This window comes from Falco punctatus, assembly GCF_963210335.1.
Source record: "Falco punctatus genome assembly, chromosome: 12".
Classification (NCBI taxonomy): domain Eukaryota; kingdom Metazoa; phylum Chordata; class Aves; order Falconiformes; family Falconidae; genus Falco; species Falco punctatus.
The window spans coordinates 22324036-22336388 of record NC_137592.1 but is presented as its reverse complement, the minus strand read 5'-3'; the positions used below and the strand labels follow the sequence as shown (position 1 = coordinate 22336388).

The 12353-nt window shown below is 37.8% G+C and overlaps 1 protein-coding gene across 1 annotated transcript in view; it reads right to left on the bottom strand.

The window, feature by feature from the left end:
* HHAT (hedgehog acyltransferase) overlaps window positions 1-12353 on the bottom strand; it is a 162671-nt gene that overhangs the window by 131409 nt on the left and 18909 nt on the right. Inside the window, exon 8 of the mRNA XM_080408664.1 lies at window positions 10078-10228. Within this exon, the coding sequence (XP_080264790.1) occupies window positions 10078-10228 (151 nt within the window). The remainder of the gene's footprint in view (window positions 1-10077; window positions 10229-12353) is intronic.

Sequence of the window (12353 nt, the reverse complement as noted above, 5' to 3'; positions counted from 1 at the left end):
GCTATTATTTAATGTCTCAGTGAACTATAAAATTTACTGAAGCAAATTCCCTAGAGGGGGTACGCCTAGTAGACTAAGTATTTTTCAGGTAGTGACTGCTACCAATTGCTTCATCATCATCTTCATTATTAAAGATCTGGGAAAGCCATCCATATTTTTAAGACACTTTTGCCTGTCTACAACTTGCATGGATTCAGACATACTGTTTTCTGCAAGTTTACTTGAAACCTACACCTTCACAGCAAAGCTTGTCTCTTCGGTGACAATCAGCACACTTCCTATTAACTGCCACCACACTAGGATACACTATTTAGAAAACAGATGCACAACCTAAAACAGAAAAACAAAAATCAAGTTGCCACAAGATATTTTACAGCAGAAATAAAATATAGCAAGCAAACTGAAAATATTCATCTAAAAAGCCCAGACTGTTTAGTCTTGTTTGTTTTTAAAATGAAGATGGGAAGATGCATGATAAAAAAAAAAAAAAAAAAAAAAAAAAAAGATCCACTACAATACAACCACTCATTTGGATCTGCTACCTAAACTATAGAATATACTTTTGGACACTGAACCTTGAAAGTCACATCACATTTTCTGGGGACTCTTGCCACATACAAGCATGTTCTTGGAGTTCTCATTTTTACTTTGGTCTTTTAATTAGTGCAAGACACTTGGTGTATTTCACCCACATAGATTTTCCAGTATTCCCACTGATATGGCGTTGGAATCAGAAACAAACACATAATATGGAGCTCTTTTGGCTTTCCTATCATTTCCTATGTAAAACCAAAACATCACCATTCTTACTACGCAACATACCATGAAGCAAATCCTGGCTCAATCCAATGAGAAAACTCCTGTTTAATGAAACGCAACATTCTTTTAAACATCAAGATTTTAAGAACTACTTAAGCCTAGATCTCAAGCTTCAATAGTCTGTCTTTTCTTTGCAAGCTTTGATTTTAAGTTTTAACCACCTGCAATGCAGCAAACTAGTAGTAGCTCTCTTTTGTCTCAATGTAAAAATGCAGTTAAAAGTAAAAAAGATAAATCTGTTATTTTAAAGAAAAAATATGAAGACTGTCAAATGCTTTTATATCATGTCTTTGACAAGCAATTTCTTGTTACATTAATAATAAGCAGGACTTGTATATACATGAAGATATCTATCATATTCTCTGACACTTACTTAAGTATATGCTAGAATTTTAACACTACATACTTAGATAAAACACTTTGAACTTATGTTCTGTTTCTTCCTGGAATGATTCAACAGTACCAGGTTGCCTTTTGGTTTCCTCCATTATTAGAATAACCAAAGCTGCCACTGCATTCAGCTTGTGCTACGTGCCTCCATCCAGAGTTCCCACTCACTGCTGTGGAGCTCTTCAGGACCAATACAGCCAACGTGTAAATATTCACCTTACCTCACAAAAACAGTACTTTGTAAATATGTGATTAATTTAAGGGTAAACAGAACAAACCCTAGACATTTTACTTGTGAAGGATTTCCTGCATAGCATTGCAGCGAGAAGCTAGGGCTTCCTGTACCTATGAGAATGGTGGAAATCCACAGTGAAATACTGACCCAGTCAAAATCTGCAGCAAAACCCTCACCGATTTCAACAGAGGCAGAAATACCTGGACTGACTGGCAGCCTGTATAACACAGGATACAGTCAAACTTTGGTATACACTTTGTTAAAGGCACCTTCACCTCCGAGTAGAAAATATCAGTAAGTCCCAAATCTGTAGTTTCAGTTATTAGTTGGAACCTCAGGCTGGAAACCTGCACAGCAAAAATTATCTACAGTAAGATAGCTGCAAGGAGAAAGTTCTTTTGTGGACCACGTAAAGAGACTACACAAACTGCTAGTGGTCTCAAGCCTAAAAATCGTATCCATAATCTAAGGTGTTTTGTTGTTTCATTTTAATTTAAACACACAATCTGTATTATATCAGAAAGTCTGAGGAAAGTTTTAATGATCTAACACAGCAACTTCCCCCCACCCCTGCAATCTCCTGACCAGAGAGACAAGCAGAATTTTAAGCAGACATCAGTCATTGCCGATGTTCATGTAAGATTACACACAGGTTTGCCCACTTAGGAGGCTTTAAGACAAATTAGTTCTGTTTCTCACAGATCCATCACATTGGATCTTGGTGACACAGTTCAGCAGATACTTTTCTTAAAAAGAGCAAATCTTCTTTGTATTCTGTTACTTCTGTATTCTCTCCTAGAACCTTTCAAAAGAAATATTACTTTAATTTTATACCTTCCCTGATTCTTCAAAAGCCTGTGGTAGCTCATGGAGAGTGATGAAACCTAATGCCCATTATTAGTGGCAAACTCCCATAGGGTAAGTTCTTCAGTCTTCCTCAAGTAAGACTCTTGCAATGCAGTGCGATTGTCCAATTATTACGAGTTCCCTATCTTTACTGCAAATGGAACAATGAAGTTTATTAATAGTCATTACTCATTTTCTACAGTGGTAGTGAGCAGCAGTAATAGTTCGTATCTATGCAAAGCTCATGTCAAATACTGTGAAGAATGGGCTTCATGGGTGATCAGCAGTAGGTGGGCTTAGCTTGTTTGTTAAAAAAATTAAAGTTACAGTAACAAACCAGTCACTATGCAAATAAGTTTCCAATAATTATGCAATTTAGACCCAAGAAGGATTAGTATGCTTCATTATTGTCTCTTTTTACACTCCAAAGAGACAATTTTTTTTTCTCTACAGAAGAGATTTAAGGAGCCTTTGAAAGCTTTAATATAACCAGCAAAATGAGCTGTACAGTAGGTAAGAACTGTAGCATGCACTAATTTGGCTGACATCAGAAGCAGTTATTTTTTTTGTCTCTATCGGCAAAAGAATGACTAACCAGTCCAGGACTAAAGTGTCTATCATCTATTTAGGTGACATTAGCTAAAAATAATGAGTCACAGATCAATGTTCGGTTTTAAGCATCCCAACAGTTACTGAAAAATGTAACAAGTCAGTAAGTCAGGAAAAGGGTTAATTTTCAACTTGGAAACAAGTTATTCCACTACCAAAATTGTGCACTAATTCTGCAATTAAATACCCAACTTTGGGGCAAACAGCTTAAGTATTCTGATATTGGTAAGCAGATGTAACATTTAAGTTACACATAACTCCACAGATTTTCTAAGGAGGGTTCTCTTCAAAAGTCCCCCCTGACTCCAGCCGTTACTCTGCATAGCAGCTGTGTATTTCACACAAGAGCATACTGCTTACAAGTACCACAGGGGTTGTAGGTGGCCAGGACATACAGAGAGATGTGCCTTACATTAAACCCTGGTCCTTACACACCAGCAGAAGGAAAAAAGAACGCTTTTCTGTCTGAGACTCTCACCCAGCATCTTCAAAGACCCCATAAAAACTTCTCAAGAATGAAATATAGTATTCTTTAAGCTTTTTAAGGCACATCATCCACCAATCTATGCAAACACAAGCTTTCCATGAAAAACTGTTCTTATACATGTTATTTTTACTACCGATTTGGGATCCAATTTGGTGTACTTGTCCACACAGGACACACAAACCAGATCTTATGACTTCAGGGTATTACAGTTTGCCAAAGGAGGCTTAACATGGCTCATGGGCATTGATGTATTTGGACTTCTGCACACTTTGGAAATACTGATTTCTTCTTAAGGTTTCAGTACAATTTGCTCTTAGTCATGAGCACCAAGCCACTTCAAAACTGTGGGTGTAATTTATTTAATCAAACTATGCTTTTAAATATTTTTTTTCATAATTCAAGATCACTTTTAAAAATATTGGGTGGGGAAAAGGTACCTTTTGATTTTTAAATAGAAATGCTGCAGCACTAACACTAACATTTTTAAGATTAAAACCAGTGAGAAACTAGATCATCAAAAGCCATTTTTGTTTTACCTGATACACAGTCTAAAACACACTGAATAACTTTCTCTTTGAAAAAATCTAAGGTTGCAAATATACCAGAAGTGACACTCCCAATCTCCAAGAGAAAGGGAAATATGCATAAACCTGTCCTTCCTTTTCTTGTCTCAGTTTCAGCTGCTGGGTAAGTCCCATCAGAGGCATGGTAGTAGAAAGCTTTCAGAAACAGCTGTCTAGAATACAGGATAGATAAAAAACAAACCACCTCAAAATAACTGATCCTCTTGAAGCTGCCTGCTAGGGCTTTCTTTTATAGCACTTAAAACATCATTCTCTGTTCATAGCACAAGTAGGCTTGGCCCAGCATCCCTGCTCTGATCCCCAAACAGCATCCCCTCCCAAGGTGCAGAACCCCAGTGAAGGTCCTCTGGCAGTTTTGGGAAGCAGCTGTTGCTGCTGCTGCAACTCCTGCTACAGCAAGGTGGGCAAGAGGTCTGAGCCACAGGTCTGGGTGTGCCGTTCAAGCTTCTACCATGCTCTGGGTGATTCCTGCTGAGTCCCTTCTCCATGGTAGCATGGAGATGTGGAGTTCTTATTCACTGCCTACCTCTCCTTCCCTCATGAAAACTGTTCAGGGATTTACAACTTAAATGACTCTTACCTGCCATGGGAAGGAGTCTGACCCATCATTTAGCTCCTTCCTTTTTCCCTGTAATTACCTCTGAATGACAGGTTGCATGACAGCTATTTGCTGTCATTACTAGCATATAATCAGAGCAACACTCATAGGAAGGAGAATCTTACGGAGAAAACCTGCTATCTCAAATTTCAGACAATCTATCAATTTATCCAGAAACACAACAGCAAAGGAGCCCTACGATACTCAAACAGAAAGCAAGAGCTTCCCACAGGAATTTGGTAGAATACAAGCCCCTTGTAAAGGCACCTTTTTCTGAGCCCAGAGGCAGGGATGTCATCCAGACTGCACATGGCTGTAGCAAAGTGACAGCTGGACAACTATGTTTGTGTTAACTTGTGCCAGACATCGGCTATTTGGGAATTTCAGGAGGCAAGCCTCCCAAATCAAGCACTGACAGAAACACCATTTCTGATCTTATTTAAATTTCTTTAATGATATCTTATAACATAAAGCCTTTCAGTCACTTGTCTTGATATATTTAAGAATTAACTCCCAAAATAATTTATTCTAATACAAAAGTCAGAAGCCCAAAGAAGAGAAGTACATGATAAACTGGGCTGAGACCATGAGAAGCACAGGTGAAAAGAGACTAAAAATCACTTCTTCCCTGCCCCCTCCAGGTCAGAAAATCAATTTTCCATGTTTAAAAGTCTATTCCGATCCTCACCACAAACTAAGAATAGGCAAATAGATGTAAATATTATCAAGTGTTTAAGCCAGAAGTAAGAGATGGTAAATTTTTGCTTGCGTTCAGCATTCCAAAATTACTGCATATGGTCACAGTGATCTCTTGTGCTCACACTCACACATAACACCAGTATCAGACTTACATCTTCCCAGAAACGAATCTGAAAAGAAGGGAAAATACCCTGTATGGCCCTTTCTGATACAAATACAGAAGGAACTGTTTCCAGGGCAGGGAAGGTTTCAAGAACAACAGTGAAGATAGACAAAAGGTATCAGGATGAGAAAGAAAAAGGCAGATGAGGTATTTTCATTTGTAGATCCATTTTCTATGGCATGGTTATAGCAGAGAATATGATGAGCCTACAGCAAAATTCTAATCCATAATTTGGAGCAATTCACTGAAACCTTGCATATAGACCACTTTTCTCATATAAGGCAAGCAATGCTTTTGCAATAATGATGCAGGTAAACCAGACTGAATTCCTGACAGTTTCTTTCAAATCATAACCCAGATGCCATTTTTGGATGTCACCAAAACATCTGTGTGAACATAAACATATGTTCATATAAAAGTGTGTATGTGTCTGTATATGCAAAATACAGCCCTCCTAGTCCACCCATTAGCACACAAGAAAATGGAGGGGCTGACTTATGTCAGACTCCGGTCTGGTCAAGAATCAGGGTATTAAATACAAGGTGGAGTCCAGAACTTTCAGTATAGTAGTTGAAAATGCCAGATCTTTCTCCATCATTGCATTATTTTATTTTTTATCTGGAAGCATTTCTTCAACTCCATTCTCTGTATACTGGGTGAAATTCTGCTTCCTGTGAAATCTACCTTTCAAATTCTACTTCTTAATGTCTTCTTGAAGAACCTCTACCCTTGCTGAGGCTAACCTATATTAAACATGCAAAAAGTCTTAGCACAATTTGTCCCCAACAAATTTGCCTCTATTATTTTGGGATAAGATACTTGGTAATGTGCAAATTTTAAGGTGGAAAGGCAGAAGAGTTGTGCTTCTGCGCATTTTGTGTCAGTCTATGACCAGAAATAACTGGTTTCTTATGCCATGCTGTTCCCATAGCATGTCAAAATACATCTGATCAATGTGTCCAACATCTTTGCAAAAAAGCACTTGCCACACTCAGTAACACAAGTATGGAAACATAAAAATGGAAGCATGGTTTTTCCACACACAGCATCTGTGCTAAGTCTTGTCCTGATTTACAAACTAAGTTTCTTTGTGGAATATATTGCCAGTCATTTACCAATGTGTCAAAAGCGATACAGGATTTAGTTACGTGCTACCTATTGTTTCTGTAGTTTCCACACCTTTACTCTTTCACTAGGATATTTTTCCAGATTGGTCTGATTTGCAAGTGTCAGCAGTAGCACAGCTTTTTCTAGCTACCCTACACAATTCAATACCACACCACTCCTCCACGCCCCCAGCTAAGAAGTTGTATGGCAGGCATCAGCCTTGACCAATTCTTTAAAAGCAGTCACGTTTCCAACACCACCGGTTGCTCTCACATGATTAACGACCTTGCTTTTAACCTTGGTAAAAAACAAAAGTTTTAATTCCTCATGGCTTAAGATAAAGCAGACATTAAAAACTGTAAGTTGGTATGTCACTGAACTGCTGCCCTATCTGGAAATCAGGAGCTCAGAAACTCCTTTTCACAGCTATAATCAAGCTTTTGTATAGTAATAAATTTATCATGCATTTATTAGCTATATAGCTGCATATTTAGCAAGATAATGATAATACTGGTAAAATGAAACCACAGTAACACATTGAACGCCTGTATTTGTCTTGAGATGATAAACAGGATTGCTGATTTTTTGATGCTGGGATTGTCTTGATGAAATACAATGCAAATTAGGCAGATTCTACTATAAAGTTGATAACTCCTTTTTAATTAAATTCTTTTGGTTTTAAGTTTGAATGGACACAATGTGTTTTGTTGTTTAGTAGCATAAATAGGGAAGCAAAATACCCTATTTGGTTTTCTAATACCTGCTTTGCTTTTCAGCTCCAGAAATTTTAGACATACTATGGTATCTTTCTTACCTTCCTGACTGAAAGCTCTTCCACCTGCTGTATTGCAGAGCAAATTATGTCAGCATGTACTGATTATAAGTGACCCTGGTCTTGACGTGTAAGATCAAAAGCTTTGTTGTTATGCTCAAAGGACACCAGGTGGTGGTGGAAGACTCCTTATTAGTGTATTTGCATTCCTTACATTGTGATGTTCCTTTTGTGTTTCTCCTCAGGCTACCTTCTCTCCTTCAAAATCTGCACTGCTAATAGCTTTGAGAGATAAAAATAGCAATACTGGATCTTCCAAAAGCCTAGCTAGCATAATACTCCGTTTCTGACAGTACCCTAAAGTGGACACCAGCAAGAAGTGCAAGAGCAAGCCAAGCATACACACGCACTTTTCTCTGAGCAGCCTCCCAGATGCCAGCCAGCAGGTAACAGTGGTGCACTCCATGTCATCTGGCTCATTCCACCCCACTCCATTTCCCAGCCTGGTCCTGGGAGTCTTTAATGAGTTTTACCAGGCTACTATTTTATGAAAATGGTCTGGTACAAACCTCCTCACTCTACCAGCTTAAAACTAGGCACTATGTTATTAACATTTAAGTACATTTAAGTTTGACCCACTCTGATAAAGTTGTTAGGAATATTCACATAAAAGCCCACATAGTCACAAACTACACAAAAGTATTTAGCACTTTAAGGAAACACAGTGTCACTGTTCATAAAGCTTTACAACACAAGCTATTTGCTTCCATCATTTTTTGCTAGCTTTTATGCTAAGCCCATCATTTCCACAATTCCTGTCCAGTTCAGACAGTCATTTTAAAAACAAAGGCTATTCCCACTTCTAACACTGACATTCCTTTATAACATACCAAAACACATAAGATGACTGCAAAGCCTCTAGGTACTAGTGATTGAAAAGTTTAACTGTAAAGGCATAAGGGCATCATAATTCACAGATTCGGAGGGTAAGCTACATGAGATTTCTTAGATAATTGAGAATGACCCATAAATCACTAGCAGCCATAGGAAATTCTACTATCCACCCTGCTGGTGGGACTGATTTTTTCAGCCTTCAAAGCCAACAAAAAAAAAAAAAAATCTCATAGATGGGATTATTTCTGGCAGTGAATGTTGATACACATATGAATGCAATACTTGGGCAAATGGTAAATACCAGCAGTTGGCACTTTTTCCTTTAAAAAAAATAAACTTTCTACTTAGAAACTAGTTTCAATTTTCTTCTGAGTGTTATGAATATTTTTTAAAGAATACACAATGCTTTTACTGTGATACATCACACATCTTCACAGGCAGAAAGTACCTTTTCATGGTCTGTTACAACTACCTGACACAGCAGCGTCATTAGTATTTGTGCTGAAGTTCAGTTTCATTTGGCACCTCCAAAGCAATACAGCAATACAAAGCAATACAATCCAAAGATTCCCTGGAATAATAACTGCGAGACAGGGGAAAAAAACCCACTGCTGTTTGCAACTCAGCTTGCGAGGGCCATCAGGCCAAGTGATGCTGCTCTCAGGAGAGTGCCTGGTAAGAACCACAGATTTCTGTATTAACTCTGTAGGTCATAAGTTCAGTTCAAACCCTGAAAGAGAATTTAAACTAAGGCATTTGCTAGTATATCAAATAATTTTTAACAGTTCATCTGTTTTTTGCACTCTATTTCTGCTGCATTTCTTTGAATACCACATACCTACAGTTGCCAACTATTACAAACTACAAAACCTTCTCATTACATCTAGCTTCAAGCCTGAAACAAAATTAAAGTCTCATCCAATAAAGCTCTGATAATAGCAGGCCCGCTGTTTTTATGACTAAAATGAAAAAGCTTTATTCGTATTACAAAGCAGTCAGAGACCAAACAAGGTAAGCACCGTCATACTAGGCTCTGCACTAACACAAAACAAGAGAAATCTCTGCACTAAAAAGCTGACAAGTCTAAGTCATTTCAGGAAATGTTTCTAGAATTCTGGGGCACAGCACCCCACTGACTGAAGGAACTACAGACACAGTGCAGAGGAAAACAAGGGAAAGAAGTGAATCCACTGATATACACAGGCCAAGCAGCAAGCAGAATCCACCTGGGAGAGTTTTCAGCTGAAGTACTTCAGTGAACACTGATTTAAAGCAACAGTAAGATTCAAAACTGGTAATTTTTTTTGTGAAATATTGTGCTGAAACTCTTCAAAAGCAAAGGGGATCCAGAAATTCATCCTACATTATAAATAATTCCCATTTTTCATAGTACTTACTTTCAATGCGTTGAAGACTTTCTCTGCTGCATGAGTCTAGCATGACTCTACACGCTAGAGTGTTATAACTACAGCTTTCCTCATAGGGTGATTAATCAAGCATTTCTTTCCTTCTCTATACAAATATCTAGCTGAAATGTGGGGTTTAGACCAAGACTGAAAAATGAACCATTTAATAGATATCTGGAAAGAATAATTGCTATGTTAGTGAAGCTAAGTAGGCTGAGCAATTCTAATAATTAAGAGGATGAAAAAGCTGAAAGGGATGCTTGCCCCTGCCCTCTGCAGTGTGAAAAAAGTAACCATCAAATTGAAGTTCATTTACAAAGCACTAAAAATGAATCATGGGGGTGAGGGAAAAAAACACAAGGACACGAAAGCAAACGTGTATGTGACCACAAACACACATATGCATGTTCTTACACACTGACTGCCATATATCAGTAATAAACCATCTGAAAAGCAATAATGACTAACCTCCACATTTTAGTGAAACTGTGCATCAGGCTCACACAGCAAGGCAGAGCTGGAGGTTTGAGTCCATCCATTTGAAGAATGAGGGCAGGAACACCATACAGAACAAGGTATTTCACATAAAAAAATAGTACTTGAGCTAAAGCCAGGCCACCTAAAAGAAAAAAAAATTACAAAAATCATACCTTAAATGACTCCTGAAATATTTTAAAAACCTGGTAACATTGCTTACTTCCAAACAGCCATTATTCAAAAGACTAAAGCAAGCATCATCAGTTGATGGGATGTACAATACCTGCTTTTGCAACAGCTATAGGACACAAGCACATGCAATTATGACTTTAGGCACGCACACACAGACTAGTACCACCATTCCAATATGAAGGCATAAGTAAGCATCTGTAGTTTCACTTTCAAAAATCATTGGATTGTGGGTACTGACTGCTATGAAAGACAAATACTGACTTACCCTGAGCTAAAAATCAGAACACACTGATATAAGGACTGAACACGTACCACAGGGACAATAAATGTTATCTTTGAAAAAAATCCCAAACAAACACTCTTCACTTGTTCCTCCAGAACAGGTATAATAAATGGTTATCTTTGCAGCTTATCCTGACAGCTCCACAAACATCCCATGTACTGTCAGATTATTTGTGTTCCCCAAACCACCACCTACAAGATCCCTCCTGCTGCAGCTGAGGCACAGAAGACTGAACTCCACTTGGTATAACGCTCAAGGCATATTTCAGTTTTGAAACACACAGGAAAAAGGCCTCCTTAAGGTGCTTTAGCTGCCTGATTTCCAAAGGAAAAATTCCAGCAGTGTGTTGGCTCACAGCTTAACCCTAGGGTATGGCACAAAACGCAGCATCTTTCACAGATGTGAGATGAAAATCATACTGGCTATTTTTAGAGTTATTACTCATGCAAGTAACAATCTAAGAATGCATTCTAGATAAAGCAAGATTATTCTATTAATATTCTGAATGCTTTCTGCTGAATAAAATGGTATTTGACCAATAATCATAAGAAGAAAAAAAAAAAAAAACAGTACAAAGCAGAGGCCAACCTTTGCAGAAACTGGTGAGAGTTAACCCTGAAGTTCCACCAACTTTGGTGAATTTTCCCACTTGACTGACACCTGACATAAGTAAAAGCTAATCCCAAATGAGGGAAAGTAAATTTATTAAAATTTGGATGAGTAAAACAAATTATAAAATGTAGTTGTTGCATCTCCTTCCTTTCCAGATATTCAATGTAATTTTAAAACCTTACAGCAGACTTCCCTTGGAGACAAACTTTTCAGCAGTACAAGTCCATGAACATTTAAATAATCTGCTTTTTTTCTTTTTAGCAAAACATTCCTTTTGCATTCTGCTAACAAGTATACCGTGCATGACAACCAAAAGTTTAACATTAAAAATTAAAACCAAATATATAACAACCTAGGGTGAAATTCTAGCATTAACAATGTAAATTGCAAAACTCCTACTGGCCTACACATGGCCAGCTTTTTGCTTCTACAATCCAACATTTTTAGTTTTAATATCATAATCCACGTGCATAATATAAGTAACAGTTGTGCCATACAAGATAAAAATTGATGTTAGAACAAAACACCTAGACATGAATCTTTTCCTTCAGGGAAGCAGTCATCTAGTATTCAATAACATTCTTCCCCAAAGGAAAAACAAACAATCAGAAGCCCAATTTGGATACTAGCCAATTAGCTACACACTAGATTACTGCTAAATCATCTATACAGCCAACTTTCTGCTTTAATTCCCATCTCATTCAGTTTCTCATTTCTTTTCTGAAAAATTTCATTGGAGAGCTGAATGCTGACACCCACACAAACCAATTAGGAAGATCACAGCTGTCTGCACACTGGTAAAATTCAAAATCCTTTAGCTGCACATGATGGAAAGAGATTGAGAGACACAGACTACCACTCTCGAGACCCAAAACCAACACATTTGATTTTAAATACAGCGATAAAAGATTCCAAGTTCTTGGATACAAAGTTATGATATGCAAGTGTCAAGGGGGAAAAAAAAGCATTTTCACCATCTCCAATAACATACCTCTAAGCTGTACTTACTGTTAACTAGCAGACAGCTCAATAGCACTGGTATCTCAAAGAAACACAGACATCACATAACATCACCAATCATTACCTGGCATGCACTAGCTACTCTGCGTACGACAGCTCTCAGACTCACAATACCAGCAATATGAAGGTCCCTAGCAAAACACGTAGATCAGGTTCTCAT